General features: G+C 42.2%; 1 protein-coding gene and 1 long non-coding RNA gene across 2 annotated transcripts in view; one reads left to right on the top strand and one right to left on the bottom strand.

Moving 5' to 3' along the window:
- LOC136008635 (uncharacterized) overlaps window positions 1-11883 on the top strand; it is a 41796-nt gene extending 29913 nt beyond the window's left edge. The window contains exon 6 of the long non-coding RNA XR_010610170.1: window positions 11813-11883. This is a non-coding gene — a long non-coding RNA (uncharacterized LOC136008635). The remainder of the gene's footprint in view (window positions 1-11812) is intronic.
- DSG2 (desmoglein 2) lies at window positions 634-24158 on the bottom strand. Its single transcript, XM_065668177.1, has 15 exons — window positions 23894-24158; window positions 17827-17862; window positions 16815-16949; window positions 15408-15566; window positions 15013-15157; window positions 13623-13783; window positions 12676-12810; window positions 12345-12530; window positions 11144-11403; window positions 9982-10124; window positions 9108-9335; window positions 8024-8254; window positions 6889-7013; window positions 5451-5798; window positions 634-3377 (listed from the first exon to the last, which is right to left on the bottom strand). Exons 1-15 carry the CDS (start codon window positions 23936-23938, stop codon window positions 2367-2369), a joined length of 3348 nt encoding a protein of 1115 aa, XP_065524249.1. The 5' UTR covers window positions 23939-24158; the 3' UTR covers window positions 634-2366.
- Window positions 24159-24517: the final 359 nt, after the last annotated feature.

The following is a 24517-nucleotide window of genomic DNA, read 5'->3' as shown; positions in this document are numbered from 1 at the left end:
AAACTGATTAGAAGAGTTCGAGTTACAGCCCAGTAAACCTGTAGATGGGGTGCTGTTGTCTTACATCGAGTTCTACCAGAATTTAATGGGCTTAACCAGCAGGCAGAATTCACTCTTCTCAGAATCTCTAAGTTAGCAGCACACCAACTTTTATTATATCTGCATCTTCTAAATATTGCTTCAGGCTGTTTGGGAAATCCCAATCCTCATTCTATCTTTATACCTTTTATTTGCACTAGAAAAGTTGGTGTTTTCTCCAGGGCAGCTGCCTTAAAGCTGAATGAAGACTAAAAAAAAAAATAAAAAATACAGCAGAGTTCTTTATTTTGAGATTGCATAAAACCATACAAATATTCCATTAAAAAGTCAGAGATAAGTTCACTCCCTGTAACAGCAGGAAAAAGTGGTGACCACTTAAAACTGCATGTTTGCTTAAAAGTAAATGAACATACTTTAAAAATGAAGTTTAAGAGATAAATAACCAACAGGTTCACGCACGGGAGTAGTGTGATTTGCTTGGAAGTACTTATCCATTTAATGTAATGGTGAAATGGTCCATCTGTCAAGATGCACCCTGTTAAGTATAGCCATGGTCCCTACCTTGAATGTTTGTGTTTCTGAATACAGTTTGTCAGTAAAATCAAATACTCTGAAAGCACTTCTAGTCAAAGGCAAAATGCATCAGTGGAAAACAACACTGCAGCTGCAGGAAAATTCCAGGAGAGAGGTGAAGACAACCAGGAAGTTCTGCAGGTGCAAGGGCTTTGCAGTACCATATGACCAGCTTGCTGATTTTACAGGTATTAAGATAAACATAGTACCAATACCTGATCTAAAGTACTTCCTCCTCTGCAAAAACATGAAGAGTGTATGAGTTTTTCCTTAACAAAATATACTTTAAAATGTTTCAGACTGCATATCAGTATTTACATGTGCATATATATACATACAGTGCCAAACAGTGCAGTACTGTCTTCAGTTTTTACCACATAAAGTACATGGAAAGAAAAGTGATCTTAAGTGTTGCAGACACTGGGGGGCTTTCTCTTGCCTTGTCAGAGCTAAGAAAAGCTGCCATTATACGGCACTACATAAGTCACTTGAGCTCTGGTACTGGAGCCAGCAGAACCTCAAACACACACACACACACACACACACACACACACACACACACACACACACACACACACACAACCCAACTGCATTTCTGTGCTTGTATCTGTGAGATCACAGACAGAATTCATGTCACTTAGTTAACTGCACTTGTAAATCAGATCCTACACGTCTAAGGGCCATAAACTTTGATAGCAAAGCCACCAGGTGAATGTCTAGCTCTAAAGCTAACATAAGTTTTGGCTGCTTCTCATATCTTGTTAATTGCCCAAAAGAACCAGTGAAAAACTATACAATGCAAATACTTACTTGTCATATCAGCCTAGAGCAAAGTAATGGAATTTTTACATCGAGGTACCAAAAAAAATTGCATTCTCAGCTTCTTTGCTACTTGGTCTCTTTAATCCCTGTGCTAATATGCAGGTACTGATTGCTTAAGGTACACTGATAACCCAAGGCTGTGACATTCAGGAAAGCAACACATCAACTGCCCTGAGGATGTACAGGCTTTGCTGGCCTGTGCTTCTCAGGAAAGAGAGACTTCTTAGCAGCTGCAGCTCAGAAAAAGCTGCCCTGGCCCACAACGTAATAGATGGCAAAATACAATGAGAAACAGATGCCCCTTAGGGGTGACTTCAGCAGATACAGAATCAAAGAGTAGTCAGGGTTGGAAAGAACCGTAAGTTTATCTGGTTCTAACCCCCCTGCTATGGGCACGGATGCCTCACACTAGACCATGTCATCCAAGGCTCTATCCAACCTGGCCTTGAACACTGCTGCAGATGGAGCATTTATCATTTCTTCAGGCAACCTGTTCCAGTGCCTCACCAACCTCACAGTAAAGAACTTCCTTACACACTGAACAACAGTTCAGAAGCTTAGTTTGTGCTTTGCATGCTACTGTCCCTCACTAAATTTTAGACTTCTATTTTCCCCTAATTGTGCAGCTGTGGTTATGTGGTATTATTACCCTAACTGAGTAATAAAAAACAATTACAAAAATAGCAAGCAAAGGGGAAAACAAATATATTTCCCCCATCTTTCCACTTCAAAAGCATTGCTGCCAATCTTGCATAACAGCAGGAGACTTCCTTACTTACTTCCTGGTCATAAACCTTATTCATACAAATTACCGCAAGTGAGTCTGTGTCATTCTGAAAGCACCAGTAAATTCAGGTCTCAAGAAAATGCCTGAGGCAAGACATATGTGGACACAAGAGTGCCAGACACAGACACCTCTGCAAGTGTCCAGGCTAGGAGCGAGTGTACTGCACTGTGTTGTACTTGGTGACCCTGGAAGACTTGCTCAGTGTAGCGCTGGCAGAAGGAGGCCCCTCTACATTGGAGCCCGCCTGGTTAAGTGAGGAGTCTGTGATCAAGATGTGGTCTTGCCTTCCCGGGCCGGCACCTGCTGCCTGTTCGGCTCTGCTCTGAATCCCTGAGGCTGTTACCACCCTTTCATTCACCACCACGCTGCGGCCCCCTTCCCCGGCAGGGAATGTGAGTGAGCCCTGCTCTGCAGCAGGCACAAGCACCCTCTCCCGCTCCCTCACCACAACATACTTTGAGTCAGGGAGATCCTGAACTGCCATTGCTCCTGGCTCGGCACCCTCAGATTTCACCATCCTCTCTGTAACCACCACATTACTTTCGTGTGGCAAATCGGGGATTTCCACCATACCCTTCAAGCTTGATGCAGGTGCCAGCACTCTCTCTGTCACCACTATGTTCTCCTTAAACTGAGGGTCTAGAAAGACAGCGGTCGAGCGGGCAGGAGCCCCTGCAGAATAGGACATTTCTGTCATGGTGAAATTGGTCTCAGAGTGGGCTGTGGGAAAGGGCTGGGCATCGTGCTGCTCAGAGCGGGATGCAAAGGTTGTTTCCGTGACCACCTCCTTGGACAGGGTGTCTTCTCCTGCGTGCACTGGTGGGGCAGGCTGGAAGCAGCTGCCTGAAGCAAAGGCTTGTTCCAAGCTGGAAGCGTTCTGCTGATCTAAGGACTGTGACTTTGAGTCATTAAGACTGAAACCTGACTCATTCCTGGAGCTACTGTCTTTCATGTTGATGTGTCTGCCTATGCATATTTCTGCTAGAGTCTTAAATTTGTCTCCTAAATCATCTAAGAAGTGGTCGTCAAGATCGCCCTCAATAAAGCTGCAGCAGCCGATGGAGCCGTGGGGTGAGCCTGACTCTCCCTGGGAATAAACCAGGAGACAGTCATTTGCAGCTTGGGTTTCATCTTCATCCGCAAAAGAGACAGCTTTCTACAGACAGAAAACAAAAGCAAGCAGAAGCTCATTAATGTCAGCTCGAGACTTAATAAATTTGAAGATCAGGAATGCTTGGTCAAAGAGGTTACAAGAAAAGGAAATTTAACTGAACCCGCAGAAACCATCAACCAAGTAAAGGCCGTACCTAAAAGTGCTTTTTGCTTTTCTCAAGTTAGTCTGAACTTGACAGTACATTTGATGAGAAGAAAATCTGAGATTAAATGGAAAACTTATGGTACTGTCACCATCTGCTGCTATTCTTACCAGGAACTGTGCCATTTGTGATACTGCTCCATCTTCACAAAGAGATTGCTTTTATTTTGGTTCAGTGAGTGAACTTCACCTCTAACTAGGTGTTTGTGGGAGAGTGCCAAAACCATGCCCAAGAGTATCTAAACATTTAAACGCACATATAATGAGTACATGCTGACATGTTATCACCTGCCATGGCCCTTTTCACTAGCATAACCTGCCAGGATCACACCCAAGGAGCCCAAAAGCAAACAAACCACAAAGTTAAATGGCTCGATAAGTATGGGAACATAAATTTTTAGGCTCTATGCAGGCTACTCTGGAATAACGAGGGCTTACAGGTTCACACTATAGTTCGCTCAGGGCCAGCTCAGCATTCGCAATGGAGTTACTGCCAGTGCTAGCCCAAGTATCTGTGTACATGGTTGCACAGCTCTAGTTTCAGGAGTGAAGACACACAAATCCCCTGGGCCTGCTGAACCAGCTCTACCTAATGCGGTTGCTGGCTTGTGCTGAGAACCACTTTTCTGCCACATCTGAAGTTTTACAGTGCATATTAGCTCAGGCATCTGTGTAATGTGGTATGTACCTAGACCCAAATTGAGTCTGCATGTTTCTCCGCATTTGATCCCAGAGGAAGACACATTACCCAAGATGCTCCTACAAAGATCAGCACACATCTGAAACTATCTGGTTTGGTTACTTGTCTGGGTTCCCCTCTGAGAATCACAATCTGAGATATTTTAGTCTCACAGAAGTTTTAAAGACTGCTGTAGTATGACCTTTACTAATCTCTGCTGCAGGACTTCAGCAGGCAGCTATGCTTAAAGCATGCCTTAGTATCAGGAAACACAAAGAGCGGAAGGAAAGTGGAACTGCTACTGTTGCATCTGTTCACCCAGAACACCAGTACCTAGAGCACTCAGGAAATATACAAGTGTCTTCAGCTCCAATCCTTCCTTGGCCTGAGGTAGTGATTCAAACCTACCTACTTCCCTGCAGAACCCCATCATAAGCCAGCTATAGGGTGTGAAGATGTTTTTGTTTGTACAGGTGATGGACAACCTGTATCCTCCCTGGTACATGGAAATGAAACTTTCACTACAAGGAGCTCACTGGCATAAGGACTAATGATGTGGTTATGTAAATAGAAATAGCTGCAGTGAGTATGAATAGCCTATTGGTCAATGGTTAGGTCACCAAAAAAAAACAGAAGAAAGGGGACTGCAGCATGTGCCTCATATGCTTCTGATGAATGGCCCTTTACATAGGCTGTTGGGCAAAGAGGCAAGTCCAGCACCACTTACTTCATCAGCTGCTTTGAAAATGCAGACCCACCCTCTCCTGTATGACATCTATGGCTTATCTTTCAAAAACCTGCCTTGTGGTGAAGTTTGTAGCTGTGACTCATCATGAGTCACAGATGCCTCCCAACAGGCCCGTTTAACACACTTAAATCCCTGAGATTTAGATCACATAGTCTCTCTCATGGCTTTTTCCTGGGCAAGGGGCTGCTTTGTCACTGCTGAATACTCTGGATCCCATTCCCAAGTACCTCCCTCAGGAAGCTGTGAGAGACCTTATAAGCACCCAGTGCTACAAGACTGAGCATTATCATGCTCCAAGTCCCACACGTCAGCTTTATCCAAAAATCCTTAATGCCCCCAACTCCACATGCACACAATATTGGATACTGTATCAGGACTGCTTATATATACACATACCTACTCATCTGTGTTTGTAATAACATGAACAGTGTTTCACAATGGTAAGTGTAAATATCAAAATGCTGTTATTTTTGGGTCATATGCTTACGTCATTGAAGTAGTCTCTTAAAAATTCTTCTTTCATGGCTCCTGTTGCTCCCACTGCGACTCCTCCTCCAGCCACCACTGTCTTGCCTTCTACACTTGCCATGCCTTCAGCCCCTCCAGCTGCCATGGCTCCATACTCAGCACCAGAAAGGAGATGTCTTTGCTCTTCCCATCTTTCCTTGGTAATAGTGTTGCAGTGCTCTCTTACATGAGAGGCAGAGCTGCCTCCTCCTGCTGCACTTCCCTCTCCACTCATTCCTGCTGCTGCTGCTGCTGCTGCTGTTACTGCTCCGCTGGTTGCTCCTCTGGAGTTCCCCAATCCAGTGGGTGGGATGAAGCTTAGCACCGGCTACATGAATAACACAAATTAGAATGCGACATGAAAGCTGCGCTGTCTAGCAAGCACATGGAACTCACCAAACCAGCAGCAGGGCTGGGTGGGACCTGGGAGGATGCTGTTTTATGACTTGTTTGAATTCGCACTTAATACATGTTGCTGCAAAGAGTAAAAGGCTTCCTGAAACAGGGTGCAGCTTCCACAACTGCGTTCCCAAGGAGGATCATGGAAGTATTTCTATAGATCATTGTTTTCTTGAAAGGGTTGGGAATGAAAGCAGGGGAAAAAACTCAACACACTAAAAAAGGCTTGTGAAATTCCAGGGAGCTCAGCTTTTCCAAGAAAGACTCTGCCCAGCTTTCCTCAGACGCAAACTGGGGGAATGTGAGCTGCCTGCTGCCTCTATGGTGCTGCCAGGCCCTTTCTTCTTTTCTAGCAGTTTGGCTTCCCTGTTAATTGTCTTTAACAAGGAATTGGTGTGAGCACTGGCCCCAGGTCTTTTACATTCTGTTTCTTTGTTATTGTGCAGAAGCATGCCAATGTCATGCCCTTTTTTTGAAAACAGGATTTTGTAGCATAAAAACAAAGGGCAAACTTCTCTCGGCATTCCCTGTTCCCTCTACTGATCTGCACTTTTTTCTGCCTTTTTTTTTTTCTTTTTAATTAAGAATTTCCTCCGTTTAAGAAGGCAAATACACAGGGAAATAATTTAAAATGCAGCCCAAAACATTAAACTACTGCTTTACCATGCTCCCAAAGGGGTGCAGAACATTCCAGGCTTCCAAATACAAATGCTTCACTCTTTACAGCATCGATGCTTTTCCCACACTCTTATCTTCTATTAAGATACCAACAAGATTTGCTTGGTTGCTTTCCCTTTACTATTTAAAAGCTATGGTTGTTTTTTCTGAAGCTGCTGGTGGAATTCACTTTCCACCCACCCTTCACTGAGGCTCACTGGGTTAATTTTAATTAAGGTTCATGTGTGGTTAAAATCTGCTGTACAGCTTTGAAACGTCAGCCTGTTACGTGGAAGAGGTGCTAGAAGCTGAACTGAATGCTTGGATAGAAATCAAAGAGAAATGCTATTAGGGATACATGCCTTCTCCTCGGGAGCTGCTCCTTCACTGTTCCACTGACGCAACATTGCCTCACTGTAGTCTGGAATTGCAGCAAATCCCTTTGCTCCTGAGCCACAGGGACACAGGAGCAGTAACAGTGGAACAACTACAGGGAAACAGAAGTTTGCCATTAACTATGTGATTACAGAGTCAAAGCATACTAATAGCTGGTACCAGAGTTTGGCCAGCTCCCATACCTAAATGTAATGAGCTAGTGATCAGTAGGAGGGCAGATAAAGACTGAAGACAGGTTCACAGATATTCAAGGTATTTCCTAGAAACATATTGGCAGGCTGGTTTTCTAAAGGGTAAACTGACAATTAACCTGTCAGGGCCTCAATCCTGCAGATGATTACACATGCACACAGCTATACTTCTATAGATAATCTCATATACCAAGCCCTAAATATCACTGTACAACCTCAGCACTTTAATTCCTCCTGTTCTTCTACTGCTAGATAACGACATGGTGTCATGTAAATTCCACCTCACCACTCCTATGACATGGCTAGGGTGTTGCCTGGGAAACTCAAAACAATCCAGTTTCAAGAGCAGAGCATATTTGTGTGGCATGAACTTTGTTTTGCCACAGCTAGACTGCTACCAGTACAAGCAATAAGTTATTGCCATTTTAAATGTACCACTGGTATACATGGCCATACTCTGACTACAAGCATTCTTCTCTTACTTTCAAGCTTCTATTTTGCCTCAAAGAGCAATGTCACATGCTGCCCAGAGCAAGGCACCAGACCGGGGTCTGCAGCAAAGGAGAGGGGAGAGGGCGCTGCGGTTTGAGTGGAAAGAGAGAGGCTTTACATGGAGATGTGTGGGAACACTGACAGGACTCCTTACTGCTTCCCCAACTATTATTTACAGTGTCATAAACAAACATTAAAGTTGTACATATTAATTTTAAAATGCCCAGCTTGTAATCCTTTGAGGACGAAACGCTGATGTTACCAAAACTGGATGGGGCTCTGCCATGACTTCACACAGACTAGGAGTTTACAGAGAGGATATCAAGATGATGAAACCCAGGGGCTGGACTGCTTCTTTCCTGATGCCTTGCAGACCATATTTACAGTGTTTGTGAGATAATATGAAAGAATTACTTACGCAGCAAAAGTAAAAATGCCAAGATGATCAGTGCAACCGCTCCTGGTCCCAGACCCACTGACTGAGCGCCAATAAACTTCTCTCTGCATACGCCGTCATCCGCACATTTACAAACAGTCAGTTGCAGAGACTGGGTTTGAGCACAGCTCAACCCTTGGTAATCCTTTATTAGGATGGGAACTTTAGTTCTGCCCAGCTTCAGGTTTTGTGGTACCAGCTGTATGCTGGTGCCTGAGGCAGAAGAGGGGAGATAAAGAAAAAAAAGACAAGAAATGAGTGGAGAAAAAGTTGATTACTGTAAACTAAGGGAAATGAAACCTCCACAGCCTTCCAACAAGCCCCCTCTAGGTAGGCCCAGCTAATGGAATGGAATGAAGTTTGATCAGCTGCTGCTACAGCTTATGTGCTCTTATCATGAGATTCATGCTGGCAACAAAGCAGCTGTCCTCATTTAGAGTCTCAGAAAATTGTGGAGAGTTTCATACCACCAGAGTATTTGTCATGGAAGACAGCCCAATTGCCTATATATGTCATGTCATCTGGATAGGTAGAGGCTGAATTCACGAAAACACAGCTTCAGTCTTCAGGTTAACCTGTTGAGGCCACAGCCAGAGACAAGGGAGCCAACATACTACCTGCTCCTGTGGCCATGTCAAGGACACAACTAAGCAAGAGATGCTCACATGAACGAAAATAATAATCAAAAGTTAGAGCAACGGCAACCAGTAACACAACCCTATCGCCAAGCTCAGTTTTAACAAAAAGCATCCTCAGTCACTGCATGCTTTTTGTGGAATGGCTTGATCCCAGCACTACTCATGAAATCCTGGTTACCACATATGGGTCATCAAGCTAGGCAAAGATGGTCCAACTGAGGGAAGGCAACAAGCTCCAGAAGACAACTGTGCTTTTACAGCCATTAGAAAGAAGGAAGCAGAACACCAAGTTATGTGTCTTCGTGCCTGACTCTATACATATACGGCTTTTTGGTCTGGATCAGCCAAACTGTCAGTTTGACTGAAATTAACTACAACAGTGGGACTCTAAAGAACTAAGAGTAATTAAAAATATATTATTTGCTTACCATTGCCAAATCCAATTATCCAGTTATTTGCTGTCCCTTCTGGCTCATCAATGACAGTAAAGCTGAAGGGATCACTGTTTGGGTAACCATCCAAATCATTAGCTGTAACATCAACTGATTTTGCATCTGAACACACAGTTTGCACAGGGTTCACAATAACTGGGCAGTTATCATTCTCATCTTTAACTTGAATAACGACTGTGCCGGTGACCGTTTTCTTGGGAAGATCTAAGATTTTAAAATATGAAAATTTATATTGATTTGAAAAGTCCAAAAACTTCAACTTAAAATGAAACAACCTTGGTATTTTCCAAAACACAAACACTGCTTATGTAACTTGAAAGAGCTCTCCCTGAAGCTTATGTATTTCATTCCTAATATTAATAAACATATTGACAAAGTTTTTCTGAAGGCAAGCAGGTTTACTATATTAACTTAAAAGAAAGGATTTCCTGTGTATGGTTACACAGTAACATGCAGATTATAAAGGGAGAATTCTGATTAAATACACAAGAAGTTCAGGGAATCCTTAGCATTCAAGAAAACTTAGGACTCTGAAGTCTGCTCATTAGTACATAGAGATACTGGTAACTTCCACCTTGACAAGGGATGTTCCTATCAGACTTGGTCTCTGCAAAACTTGCGAAAGTTCACCTCCATCTAGTCAAAGAAGAGAAACAGGCACCTTGGGAACCCATTCCAAGGTTCATTCTGCTTCAGTGAGTTGCCCATGTCTCTCCTCCAAATACAGAGCACTAGGCACCTAACTTTTAGGCAATTAAAGATAGGAAGGTTACACCCACTACAGTTGTAGAAAGGCAAACTAAACCCTAAGCAAACCAATTATAAGGAAAACAAAACCCTCTCAACTTACCAGTAGTTACACCCAACATGGTGATAGTGTAGGTACCATTCACTACATGAGGCGATTCATAATCAAGTTCTTTAGCAAGTCGTATTTCACCTGTCACTGAGTCTATTGTGATCCAGTTTGCCGTATCTCTTCCCTTCATGTATCTGATTAAAATCACATATAAAGATGTACACATTTATAATGAGGATAACAACCATCAGTACGAAAAGCAGCTCCACAGTGTGCTTACTCTTTGTTTATAGCAGAGACCAAATCCCTAGGTTTGAGGTCTGATGCTCCTGCCACTGAAATTGGTTTCAACTATAAACCTGAGGTTATAAACCTATCCTAAATGTTGAAACCTGCTTTTCTCTCTAGAGCCAGGATTTAGGTGTGGAGGCATTATAAAAAGTAGACTCAAGGAGCAAGACTGGAGCAGGGAGAGGGACCTGCACTGCTGGTCATCATCCTCCTGCCCTTCATCCCTGCTCCCAGCAAAAGCTGAGCAGCAGCTGTCTGCGAGAGACTGTATTACAATCATGGGGGAGAGGGGACCACTGTTGGGTATGAACCTCTGCTGGTGTGGACCACTTGTAAATGCCATGGTGGTGGTTCACCTACCACAGTTGAAGAGCTATGATTCAAAATCTAAGCACACACACATAGATTGATCGACTTTACACCCTTTCTGTCTGACTGCTAGATGCTTCTGCTTATTTCTCCTTAATGTTTCTGCAGATGATGAAATCAGATGAGCAAATCTACTTTCAAAAGTAGACAGGCACAGCAAACAGCATGCAAGCACAGACAACTTCAGCCCAAACACTCATGTCTCACCATACGCAAGAAAACAAGCAGGATTTTCACATTAGCTATTTTCTGCATAACAAAATACTGAAGATGATGACAATATTGTTCTAGATGTGAATTACAATAGAAAACAACTGCCCTAGAGACACTGAAAGCCAGGCTGGATGCGGTTTTAGGCAACCTGATCTAGCTGAAGATGTCCCTGCTCATTACATGGGGGGTTGGACTAGGTGACATTTGAAGGTCCCTTCCAACTCAAACTATTCTATGATTCTACGACTGCCTTTGAAATTATTGTAGTTCAATATACGAGTTCTTACAGTATGATACATTTTCTGACACTTAGTTATGATGGTTATAAAAAGATTCTTACATAATTTGCTCGCTTGGTTTTCCAGTGTCTTCATCATAGGCTTGATACTGTCCAATAACCTGTTTTATCTGCAGTTTCTCACTTGCTTCAATAATTTTTGTGCCACCAGGGAATACAGGGCCTTCCCGCACATTAATCACATTGATTTTGATTGGAATTGTTTGTGCTTTATAACTGTGCTTAATCGATTTGTGGAATTCTGCTTTGTTTGTAACAACAATGCCCAAGTTCAGGCTCTGCACGGTTTCATAATCCAGCTCCTAAAGCAGTAAGAAAACCAAAAAACACCACACACTAAATCTGACAGAATGTGATATCTAGACAACATTCATACATTTAATATTTAAATAATGCTATTTAAATAATACTGATGGCTAACATGTTACTCTTAATGCTTCAAACTACTACAGTAGGAAGATTACTCCTTTTTAATGGATAGCACTATAGGTATGTCTTTATATTTTCTAATTTAGACTAATTTAAGGAAGGCACGATGAGTCTTACCCATATATTCTGTCTTTACTTCCAGTGCTCCATATTACCTGGCTTTTCCAATTTTAAATTTTTGGGATTTTTTTTTTGTTGTTGTTTTGTTCTGTGGGTTGTTTTTGTTTTTTAACCAATTAATTTACTTAATAATGCTTATCAATTGTTTTTTACAATTATCAGGTTTCAGATAACAGAACAGAGTGAAAAAAAAAGGGCACTACGCTTCAATGCTTGTGGACTAAAGAGGAGTGAAATTCATAAAATGGAAATTTTGATGTATAGAAAATACTTTCATAACTTCAATTTATGGAAATTCATAAAATAATCTGTAGCCCATGACCCACAGTTATAGGTGTTGCCTGCAACATTATCTGTGGCCTCTGGAAATACAGAAGTTGAAACTGAGATCATCAAGAAGAAAAAAATACATGGGAAAGTTTACAGCATAATTGTTAGCATTGTTGCCCAAACAACACAAAGTTTGGGGACTTCTGCCCCACTATATGTATCTGAGATCACACACAATGCTGGACAAAATCATTATTTTACACAGAATTACTCAATACACCAACACAGAACATGCCAAAGGAGGAGCGTCTACTGTGTACATTTACATTTTACATACTGACTGAATATAAACAATTTGTATGTCAAGTTAAAGGGAATAAATTGTTCTAATAGTTAAAGAAGACTCTCTAAAGAATATACTAACCTTCACAACAGTCAAAACTCCTTCATTTGTTTGGGTATCTGTTACTATACGAAAAAAACCACCTTCATTGCCAGAGACAAATGAGAAGTTTGCCAGCCAGTTATCAGAAAACTCTTCATCTTTGTCAAATACTTTTATTCGCAGAATTTCCACATTTGCTCTGTTTTCTTCAATGCTTCCTTCAAACTGCAAATGAAAAACACTCTACTTTAAAAAGATGTCATTATTTACCTCATTTCACCAGTGCAAGAAAGTTTGCAAAGCCTTATATTAAGCAACGGGATACTGGCAAGTATAGGAACATGCCAAATACTGTGATAAATCTACTTACTGCGCTACTTTCAACTACAGGCAGGTTGTCATTGACATCCAAAATCTTGATTTCTAAAGAACACGTTGCAGCATTCCCACCTATTTCACCACCACGGTCTTTTGCTTCTACCACCAATGAATAGGTACTTTGCGTCTGCCACAATAAGAAAATGTGTTTAAACCAGGCAAAAAAAATTCCTTAGCTGTATTATCACTATTACACTTTCATAATCCCTTTCATGGTCAATTATAACTCCTCTCTAGCCAATAGTAAATTTCAAACACTCAACTACCTTGACAGGCTCTGCTGAGGCTTTGAAAAGGATTTGGGACTACTGCATATTCCCCACATGGAAGACTGTACTTAGGTGGCAAATGAACGAAATTCAGGCACAGGATCAATGATACCTTCCGTCAGGGCTAGAGGCAGAGATGTTGTCTTCAGCTGCGGAGCTAATGTCCAGATCACCATCTGCTGGCCAGTCAAAATTCATGCAAGCTCAGATGAAGTTGCTCATAATATGTGTCCTTCAATGCTGTCTCACAGCAGTGACCATCCTAATTATTTGTACCTCAATTTGCATAGCAGGCTACAAAACCTCTAGATGCAATCAGCAGTTTTGCAGATGGTGATCTGGGGTGTCTTTGCCAAGAGCTCTCCAGCAGGAAGAAACAACCCCTTGCTTCACGTAACTGCTGCCCTGGCTGTATGGGAGACAGAAAGAAATGGCCATTGGGGCTGACAATACACTAGGGAGGTGACAGAGGGAGTACAACCTTCATTCCATCACACACACCACTCCCTAATTCCTGAAAAACACAAATCAGCCAGACAAGGCTTTAAAGCAAGCGAGGTGAAAGAAGGCAAGAGGGCCAGTTCTTCACTTCAGCATGCAGGGCTGAAGGTGGCAACAGAGGCATTTGAAGCCTGCTGTTAACAGATTAAAAATGGGAGGGTTTTTTTACCTCTCTGTCAAGGTTTATTTTTGCTACTCGAACCACGCCAGTATCCTTATCCATACTGAATGCAGCACTAGGGCTTTGCGAAACAATCCTGAAAGCAATCTTGGAATTTAGGTTATTTGGCTCATCTGCATCTGTGGCATTTATCCTTAGTACAATCGTACCTGGAAAAAAAACCAAACAAAATACAGTATTTGTTTATACTGCCACACTGTGAAGTATTTTTATTTTCAACATGTGCAATTACAAGATTGTCAAGATGCACTGCATGATTTTCTGACGCTCTTGCCTCTATTTATTTAATGAGTAGAGGTGAAGAGGCATTCCTAAAATCCAAAAGTACACATGTTAAAAGTATACCCTTTTAAGCAAACAAAAGGCCTGTATCCACACATCTGCAACTCACAGAATTCAGTGCACCAGATGTAAACAACAGGCTGGATTCTCTTCAAAATTCTGACAGAAAACTGTAGTTATATAGAGAAGAAAGAAAATGGTTTTGAACAAGCAGCTACATTTTCCTCGCACACTGTTCTGAAGGGATTATTACTGACTCCTCTACCTGAGTGTTATTAAAACAATTGCTCTGTATTGATGCCTTCCAGTAACTTCATTCAAAATACATGGTGGCTCCACAATGCAATCCTTTGGGAAAGGGTGTACCTTAGTGTCCAGTGCCCAAGTTTGAACAGTAGCTGGAATTCAGATAAAGGGCACTTACTTTATGGCTGCTACTGTCTTGAAGAACGCTGATGGAACTCAATACTTTGGCCAAGTGTATGGTCAAGAATTTGTTTGGGTTTTTTTTTCAGATTACCATGTCACTGTGTCCATCTCAATGTCAGGTATTTATTAAATTGGTTTATTCCGGTTTTGTCTCCTGGGAAGTAATCTGTTGCTCTTATATCTACTGACATCAACAGGAAAACAGCCACTAACTCATTCTTTGAGGGTTAGGTCACAGCCATATGCACTTAACAGTGAAGTACCTCTCCAGACAATAGATAAAGCAGGGCTTTCCAGAAGCATGTCAGAGTAGAGTCCTTCTCAAATCAGCTGCAACTGCTATGCCAAAGGGTAGACCGCATTTCTCATGAAACTGCTGCTGAAGGACTATGGTTCCTGGATTTGCAGTAACTTTCATACCAAACCAAAGACATCATAAGAGGAAATCTTCTCTGTTGTCTTTATGTGGATGCTTTCTCCTAGTCACACCACATAGCTTAGCCCTGAATAAAAATTCGCATTCACACATGGATAACCTGGCCTATGCAAGCAAGAGAATATATCCTTGTCACTGCAGATGTGCTGCTGAAAAGAGCATATTCGACTTGCACCCTTGCATGTGTTGGGAAAAGCTGAATGAAAAAAACAGTTCTTAAAATATTGTTACCTGTTTCACTTAATTCTTCAACTGAACCAACAAAAACTTCATGGGAAAACACTGGAAAATTGTCATTTATATCCACAATTTTAATTGGGAGGTCTATTGGCTCTTCTAGTTTTGCTCCAGTTTTATCCAGTGCATGACCTCTGAGCTGAAATAATACAGACAGAAAGAATAAGCAAATCCCGTAGGTGACTGTACCATATATAAATACATATGTGAAATAAATATCTATAAATCTAAGCATTATATAAGCATATATAATACACTTATAAATATCAGCATGTGTACAGAGACAAATATCCAGGAACATTAAAACTAACTGAAGCAAACATGTCCAAACAAAACAAATAAAAATGGAAGGAGGACACCTACAAGGAAAAAGTTACTACTCGACTTACAAGCAGCATTGGAGTCTTTTCTCTGTCAACCCTTCCTGTTATGTTCAGGTCTCCAGTCTTCCCGTTAATAACAAATAATCCGTAAGGGGGTTCTGTTACTCCTTGACCAGATATAGTATAAGTTACCACTATCCCTGTATCTTCAAGATCAGAATGTATCTAGCAGGAATATAACAGATTAAATAGCATAAGTAAATAAAACCACATTTAAAAATTCAAAGAAAATACTGTTGCAATTTTTTTAAAGAACAAACAATAATAAGCATTAAACACACTTCCCTGCACATCTCTGAACATGGAGATGTTGAGATGAATGCAGGAAGAGCTGCATATTCTGTTTGAGGATCTGCTGCAGGGAGCTGAGGAACATGATTGTCAGTGCAGCAGCTGGGAATCATGGAGTGGAGAGGTTTGTGGGACAAGAAAAATGGAACTGCTTGTACAAAGAGAGTGGGATAGAATGCAAGTGCAAGGAAAGGCTGGAAAACCTCTGTGATAAGATGAAAATCTGAAGTCAGGGAAGAAGAAGGAAACTGACCAAGCAGATGGGAGTAAAAAAAAATGTGGAGAAAGACTAAGGGGAAAAAAAGTCTAGAACAATAAGTTGAGCAGGAGAAACTGAAGTTACTTGAGCAAAACCTGAAAATAATATATAACGACTTTTAAAGGCAGGTTGGACCTAAGCTAGTGAGTGTGCCCAGGACTGGAGGAAGTGATGGTGTAGAGGAAGAAAGGTGAGACCTGGAGAGGAACAGGTAAAAGAGGCTGCATAGACTAGAGATTATAACCTTCCTCTCCTCTGCTGCCAGCAAGTACCTGAAATATCTGGAAAAGGAGGTGTGCATTGTACCAGCATCACCATCAAGGGGCAGCTGGAGCAGAGGTAACAGCCTGCTACCATCAGCAGTTACTTGATATGCTGAAGGTGTGGTACTTTATAACGGGTGTGGTGAATTCAGCTTCCAACACTAGTGCTGAAACGAATGTGTATCACTCTTTCACAAAGGATAACACCTTGGTTATATTTACCTCTGTTTCCTAAAAAAACTAGGCATACGTAATCATGCTCCATTCTGCCCAATCACTACCAGCAGTTTTGGGACCCATTTGCCAAGTTCAACTATTGGGGTGATGGAGTAAAATACCTCAAAGATACTGCATTCCCCAAAGTCTGATAAAAACTGGTATTTAGGAAAGGATGAGTGACTGAGCCAAATCGGGCCGCAAGAGAAACTCATTTGCTGAAGGAAGGAAACAGAAGGAAATGTGCCAATCTTCAACTGACATTCACCAGACCTTTAAAATTAAATAAACATTTGTGCATGTTTATGGAAGCCACACCTTTATTTTACTTTTTTTGTCTCTATTTTTATGTGTATTCTGCATCTATTTATTTTCTGGGCTTACTCTAGCAATTGGATTCTTATAGGAATTGTCTTCTTCTTCCCGTATGAAAGCCGGAGGGACTGTCCATTCTCGTTTCTGTCTGACTAGGCTGTTGTGACGATACAACATGCCACTCCTGCCATTTTGATTATAAACCTGCGAAGAAACAAGGTTGAATGTCAGCATTACACTTAGCCATTTCAGGTGAATAGTTTATTGCTGCTGTAGCCTAGACTTCTGAATAGCTTTTGCTCTTTCAATAGCTAGTAACTTCAAAATCATGGAGCAGCATTAGCCTTTTGAGCCACAATCTAAGAGCTATACACTCCTCGAGTTGTTTGAAGAGGAAAACTATATTAGTCTTTTCATCAAGGCACAATTAGGTAAGACAGGCTTTAAATACATCAGCAAGTTCCCATGACTAGGGGCTGGTGAAAACACACCTGTTCTGGAAGACTTTAATGCTTGTCATCAGATGTGGGAAGATGTTTGGCACCAAGGCTGTTTTGAATGACCATTTCTGCCTTATTACCCAGTTTACCATCTCACCAATACTGCTTCTTAATCTTCTCTCCAAAACAGAATATATGAAACATCCACTCTACCCATCCACTGTCTGCTTGCTGCTTTCCTTGCTCAACTACTCCTCATTCTTACTCTGTATTACACCCTTCATCCATCTGTCCAGCTTAATCCCTACTGTGCCTGTTGACTTCCAGATTAACATCTGGAAATGTTTCCGTTTAACATCTTCCATAAAATAGTAGATGATTTACACAGAGTTAAAAAGAGATATCTACAAACTTTATTTTAGGAGTTTCTTGAAGTTGAAGACCACCCAGTTTGATGGATGTAGGAATCTATTAACTTAGATTTCGCCTTTAATTTCATTATTCATTACACAGCTTTCATCGTTTCAGAAGATGGTAAAACTCAATATATTTATCAACTGAAGTAAGTTACACCTTCAACCCTTTACTCAGAGAACCATTTTTCAGGCACTGATAAAAAGCAGTTTTCCATTATTTCCTACCTTCACATAGAGTCCATTTCCATAATTCAAACAGATCTGCAATGGAAGTTATGATAATTATTAATTCTATGTCACTTTAGCAATATTAAAACTTACCTGACGTGACCTCCCTGATAAGAACAGCAAAGCCATAAGGAAAAGGGCATCTGACAGATACAAATTTTTACTATTTACCCATAATAGCTTCCAAAATTTCATCCATAATCATTCACATTAAAAACATACACTACAATTATATAATTAAAGTTTTGCCCTTTTTTTTTTTCCAGGAGGAAAAAGTTAATAAGCAATTATTAGCAGGAAACACATAAGTAATTAATATTTGTTTTTTCAATAAATCCAGACTTTATAATAATTTTTAAACAACCATTTTTTAATGCTGAATAGTGCTTCACTATCCCAAAACGCCAGGAATTTTTCACCGAAGTAAGCACTGGTTGACAGCAACACTCTGGAGAAGCTCCCTCTTCTGGGCAAACTCTGGATTAGACATGCCGTGGTGGGCTACCAACCCCATCAGCGAACAAAACTGGTTAAATAACGTTTAAAAGCAAGGACTAATTAAACCATCTGCTGATGTATACGTGACAGAAGCAGCTCTCTGCTTTGCACCTTGCTGAAAGGATAAATGGCATACATACCCCCCTTACTTAAAGATGGGCATCTAGCAAGCAAATCATGCTTGCTCTGACAAAAATCTTACATACCAGCATTCAGTACTGGCACTGTCAATCTCTTTAGTGCACTGGGATAGCTCAGGAAAGCTATGCATGCCCTTAAGCACCCCAGCTAGGTGCCTCATCCTGGCTGGAAGGAACTGAAGCCTCAGTTAAATTATCAGAGACCCTGTGCGCAAGTAACAAACCTGAGCGCAAAACTTACAGCGCAAAACCAAGCACTGGGAAACAATAACATCAAAAATAAGGTTATTACAACACTTGAAGCCAACAAATAAAACTTGAGATTTGTATAGGATCAGAATACAGTTGTCCTTCTCCAAAACTATCACATCTACCTACATTTCACTACTTTGCCGATTAGTTCTTTTTTAATATTAATGCCTACGGCAAAACAAGCTCAGAAAAGGTGAATTCCTACTGAAAAGTCAGGGATTACTTCTGTATATTCTCTTTGACTGGTTTCTGGAGTGTTGACTGGGTTCTCTCCCTGTGCATCCCTCTGACTCAGCCTTGATTGCTGAATTGATGATGGCTTCTTTTTTCTCCTGAGATGTTATCTCTTTCCCACACAAAGCAGCAATGCAGTGGATAGGGTTGAGCAACATAGCAGGCTGTTTCGACTTGCACAACAACTCTTTTCCAAATGGTTATTTTCCCAATATGCATATTCTGAAGACAAAAATCAGCAAGCCCTAAGTCCCTCACAGGTATGCACTGTGAGGGCTGCAGGATCTTACACCTTAGACCAAGTTGTTTTCATGAATATTTGTTGTCTTATTTGGTTTTATTAGTTAAAATAAATTTTAAAAACTTATTTCTATGGTTAATGAGATTGTACCAGCAAGAGTGACAGGAGAATTTTGTTCCCTAGAAAAGGTTTTCTAACAGAAGCTGCATCTCTTTCAGAAGGTGAATAGTTGCCAAGATGTTATTGTGACCATCCTTCCTTGCTTGTTCTTACTGATAAACTGAAGGGAAAAGCGTTTCTGACTCAATACTGAATGGAAACAAGAGGCACAGAGTGAGAAATTTCCTTGTATTGGAAACCTGAGAACTACAGTATAAGCAAAAGTGTCTTAAGTTCAGGAATAAGCAGGTCTTCCATTGAGATGCATAGAAAATCCCATTAGTCATTATAAACAGAAAGTTTTTCATTAAGATAACTAAAAGTAAAAATCAGTTTGTCTGCTTAGTAGCAAAGCAGCTACAAAACATTGTTTTATTGCTAAGACAGTAAAAAATACTTTTGCTCTTGTACTTCTTTCCATCTATAGTCCACAGGTATCTCATAAAGGACTTCTAAGGTATCTACAAAAGGTGTTTAAGAATGGCAATTTTATTTGAGATGCATAAATACATGTGGAACAAAGATATAAAGGAATCATGCGTTTATATTGAAAATTTGCAAAGGTCCCAAAAATTAAAAAGGGGAAAAGCACTTTTCAATGACATTTTCTTCAAGGAAAAGTGAAAAGTCACATATCCAACAGGTGCTGAATTCTGAATTTTCCCTTTTTTAATATCCTAGAGCTGCCTTCTACTAACTTGATTAATAAGAAAGCCCTGTCATCTGATGTGGATCTTAGCCTTGGCACAAGAATTAGACATCTGTGGATGACATCCACTGATGACACAGAACTGAGAAGGCATTGGCAGAAGTGTCTGACTGGGTGGTCACAGAAAACAAGTTGGAAAACGTAAGGCCTGAAGTAATAAAAATGGAATGAGACGCTACAGGAAAGCGACAGGAGTAGGCAAGAGAGGAGAAAGAAGGGAGTGACTGCCACATATATCAGCGCTGCTCTTGCCCAAATCCATGTCCATGTATAGTCAGGACGTGACTAACGACAGAATTTGAACACACAGCTTAGTTTTATACTTTAAAGATAACGACTGAGTAAGGAAGAAGGTATGCGTCTGTTTTTGCTACACTATGTATAGCATAGTGTGTGATATCCCCGCCCGTGGCAGGGGAGTTGGAACTACATGATCTTAAGGTCCTTTCCAACCCTAACTATTCTATGATTCTATGAACAGTAAGTCCTAGAAACATGGTCATTCACATATGCTGTGTCAGCTTTGGATCTCACACCTCCTCTGAGTCAGTTTAATGTTGAAGACAATGGGCAAGTGAAGAACTTCCACACCTAGAGACAAAGGCTGAAAGGACAATCCAAGGTTATCAACTAGACCATCTTCCGGCCCTGAGGCAGGTGAACTACACCTAAGTGCTTCCTGACAACCGTTTATAACCTGTTCCTAAAACAGAGGGATGGAGGCCCCACAGCCTCACTAGCTAACCTAAGGCAGTGCCTAGATTGTCTTACAGATGGAAAGTCTTTTTCAATTTTTACCCTCATTTTATTATCCTAATTTTTAGCTCTTTACAATTTTATCATATTGCTGTTTTGATGAGATCCAATTTCAGATTAAGGCATACCAGTCTGCATGTCTAAATGAATGCCAAGTGCCTAAACTTCTGTTATAATTAACAGAAATATAGCCAATGCAGACAAACAGCAGTTCAACTTGCCCCAAAGCCAGCCCACATCTATTTCTCTCTAGGCTCCACTGACTGTAGCTATGCCTAGTCTGTAAACCAAACAGAAGAGGATTTGTAGAGCAAAACAGTTGCTGCTGAGAACGCAATACTACATGACCGGTGTTTTGTGGTATTTACCTCAGATTAGAATTAGCCTGGTCCCACAGACCAAACACCCACGAGCAGGTGGATGCATCTCTCAGCAGTTTCACCCAGGAGGGATCAGATTTGCACACTCTGAAGATGTGCTTCGAAAGCACAATTTGATCCAACCACACAGGTGCATTCTGCATCCACTGCACCTCCATTTACCATAAAAGAAACTCAGACACCTGTACTGAAATGTCTTAGCCTCAAACCACACTTCCCTCTTTGCCACATTAATAATGCCCTCATTGAACAGTGTAGTTCCCTTTTCTTCACAATTACTGTTCATGTATCTGAAAATCTACCATGCATCTTGCCCACTTTCTTTTCTCAGTACCCAGTTCATTAATCTCACTTTAGGAATCATAAAACAAGATTACCCAAACTTAGATCCAATTTTTTGCCTTCCTCAGTCTCCCCTGGGTGGATTCACTTTATTCTGAAGCCTGGTGTCCAAAACAATGCACCATTTTAGTTCAATGGGATGGATAAAATACTAGACCTTATGTATTTCTAACCTGATTTCCTATCTCACCATAGTGCTGTTTTCCCCTTCCTCCCCCCGCTTTTGGAACAATATTAAGTTGCTGAATCACTGCATAGATGCTTGTAAATATTTTTACCATGTGTCAACATGTTACTGCTGATAGAAGTGAGGCTGCTTGGAATCATTTCACCTTTGTTCTTTCTAAAACTGAGGTTCATGTTCGCTTCTTTGGTTATTCTTTTTATTTAACTTGTTTCTATGAATTTTGAAAGTAAATTGTTACTGGCTCTGACATAACAATAGTGATCTGATGGATTCCGGACTGAATTTCATCATACCCTGTCTGATATTCCAAACATCAAGGAAGTACAATCTACGAAGTCATTCAGAGAATTAAAATCAGTTTTGTTACTCGCACAGTAAGATTCATATATCTGTCAACTGTTCACTGAAACGCAGGAAGTGTTCTAACATTTCCTCTCTAGAAGATGTGACGTCCACCCCCTTCAGAAATGACTGAGAAGCCTCCCAGTCTGATAATCCTCAATAGCCTTGCCCATGGCGCTGGGAGCACACCTGGACACACGCCAGGTACAGCCCAAGCCTACGGGTGCACTATCATCCGGCACACCCAGACACACCTGGAAAAGGGTTGAAGGCAGGCACCTCGGGAAAGCAGTTCTCGATGCTTCTAAGGCAGAGGATGCCTGGAGAAGACAGTACTTCCTCAGGCTGCTTTTGTCTTTCAGCAGTTCCTTAAGGTTTTGAAGTTATCCGTGCTATTTTTGCATGTCATAAGATAATAAATGACCCTAATTTGATGCTCTCAAACAGGCAACCAGACCTTCTGCCACAAGAATGGCTTTGTCCAGATTAGGGAAAAAATTACCAAACAAACCTAAAAGGCAAAGTCCAGCAGTACATTTCTCCTGACAACAACCAAGGCAGCTTGATTTGCTCTAATATTCTACCCAACCACAAGACATTTAAGCACCAAAACAACTTAATTCTTAGTATACTGTACCTGCCCCAGCTTTAGCTGAGACTGAGGATGATGAGGATTCAGGAAAACAATTTTTCTCTTCAGGCAAAACCAACAGCATTCTGAGCGAGTGCAAGCCCACCAGAACAGGCAATGGTGTGGCTTCAGGTATTACAGAAAGAATTAGTGGTCAGTTATGTACAAGTAGGACTCTGCATGTTTGCCACTGGTCTTTTGGGCAAAACGATGGTAAAACATTTTCCACCCAATTCGTAACTCCCAACGTGCTGCAAAGACCAGGGTTAACTGTTGCTGGACAGCTCGCGGCCAATCGCCAGTCTGTATCAGTTATGGGTCAGCTGGGACAACGGGTCTCCAGCTAACAGCTCTGATTTTGCAGGATATCAAGCTCCAGAAGCAAGGTCCTGATGCACAGCAGCCGCCAGCCTGACCATGCAATATGCCGTTCCTGAAACCTGCCCAGCTTCCCAGCACAGCCTGTGGCCTGGCCTCCACCCTCACCTTCATCTGAGCCGCAGTAGCCTGACTTCTGCAGGCATTTTGCCAGCCTGGAAAAGTGAAGAACTAAAGAACACCGCCGCAGATATGAAGGAGAGCTCCCTGTAAAGCACCTAGAATCAGACAGAAGCCACCAGTCCAACTCAAACCAAGCATTTTGCTCTTAGTTTGTTGTGAAATGCACCTTGCTTTTAGCATGAAAGGTATTTAATAGGATGGAAAGTCTGAAGGCTGACGGCTAAAGAGTGAGAACAGGGAAGGACAAAGCCTGCAGTGTCTTGGATTATGTAATTTCTCTAAGGCAACAAGGCATTCTATTAAATTCAACTTTCTGACCCATTTTGCCTTATGGCACTATTTCCTCACTAAGGTAACGCAATCTATTAACACGGATAATACGTTGACCACGAAGACGGAAACACCACAAAATCCTCACTGCGTTTCCGTTCCTCCGGGTGTCTCGAAAAACCCCACCCATTCCAGCCCCCGTTCGCACAGGGTTTTTCTACCTTTGCCTGCTTTCGGACAGCAAACAACGATCACTTTTCTCTACTTTCAAACCAACGGAGAAAACCCGCTCGCAGCCGGCGGCGGAAAGGCTGGCAACCCCCTACGGGCAGAGCTCTGCCCCGCGGCGCCGGTGCCGCTCCCTGCGCGGCGCCTCCCGTGTGGCCCCGGTCCCCGGGCTCCCCGTCGGGGCCCGGACTCACCAGCAGCGCCAGCAGCCGCGCCGCCGCGGCGGGGTCCCTCCACATGGCCGCCGTGTCCTCCGCGTTCTGTCCGGGCCGGGGTCAGCTCCGCGGGCGCCCCACGGGTGGAAGTGGAGGCGGCCCGTCGAGGGGCGAACAAGTAGCTGCGGGTGGGTGGAGTGTGCCGAGCAGCGCCGCGCAGACAGGGGGCAGGTGGTGCCTGGCCCGCCCCGGCCCCGCCCGGCTCGACCTGACCGCGCCGGGAGCCCCCATCCACCGCCTCGCCGAGCTCCGCCCGCGGGTGCCTTCGGGGGTGCTAAGGGCAGCGGCGGTGCTGCCGGAGCAGCCCGTCGGAGGGCGGCCGCGATTCCGGCAAGGCTCTCAAAAGTTTGGGGTTTATTTCCCCTCCCCCAAGAAAAGCGAGCTGCAGCGAGTAGGAAGCAGGCAAAAGCAACTGTGACATCCGACCGATGTAGTAAGGAGTTATTGATGGGGGAGGGGGAGAGAGAGGGAATAAAATGGTGAGGTTTTTATCATAACCTTCCCTGAAATCTTTATAATACGCTCCGAGCCATATCCTTCCTATTTCTACTTGACAGAGATCTTTCCTGGATACACCTGATTAAATGGTGCTTACGAAGGCAT

This window comes from Lathamus discolor, chromosome 2 (assembly GCF_037157495.1).
Source record: "Lathamus discolor isolate bLatDis1 chromosome 2, bLatDis1.hap1, whole genome shotgun sequence".
NCBI classification, from domain to species: Eukaryota; Metazoa; Chordata; class Aves; order Psittaciformes; family Psittacidae; genus Lathamus; species Lathamus discolor.
The sequence above is the reverse complement of the archived record's forward strand: the minus strand, read 5'-3'. Positions and strand labels throughout refer to the sequence as shown.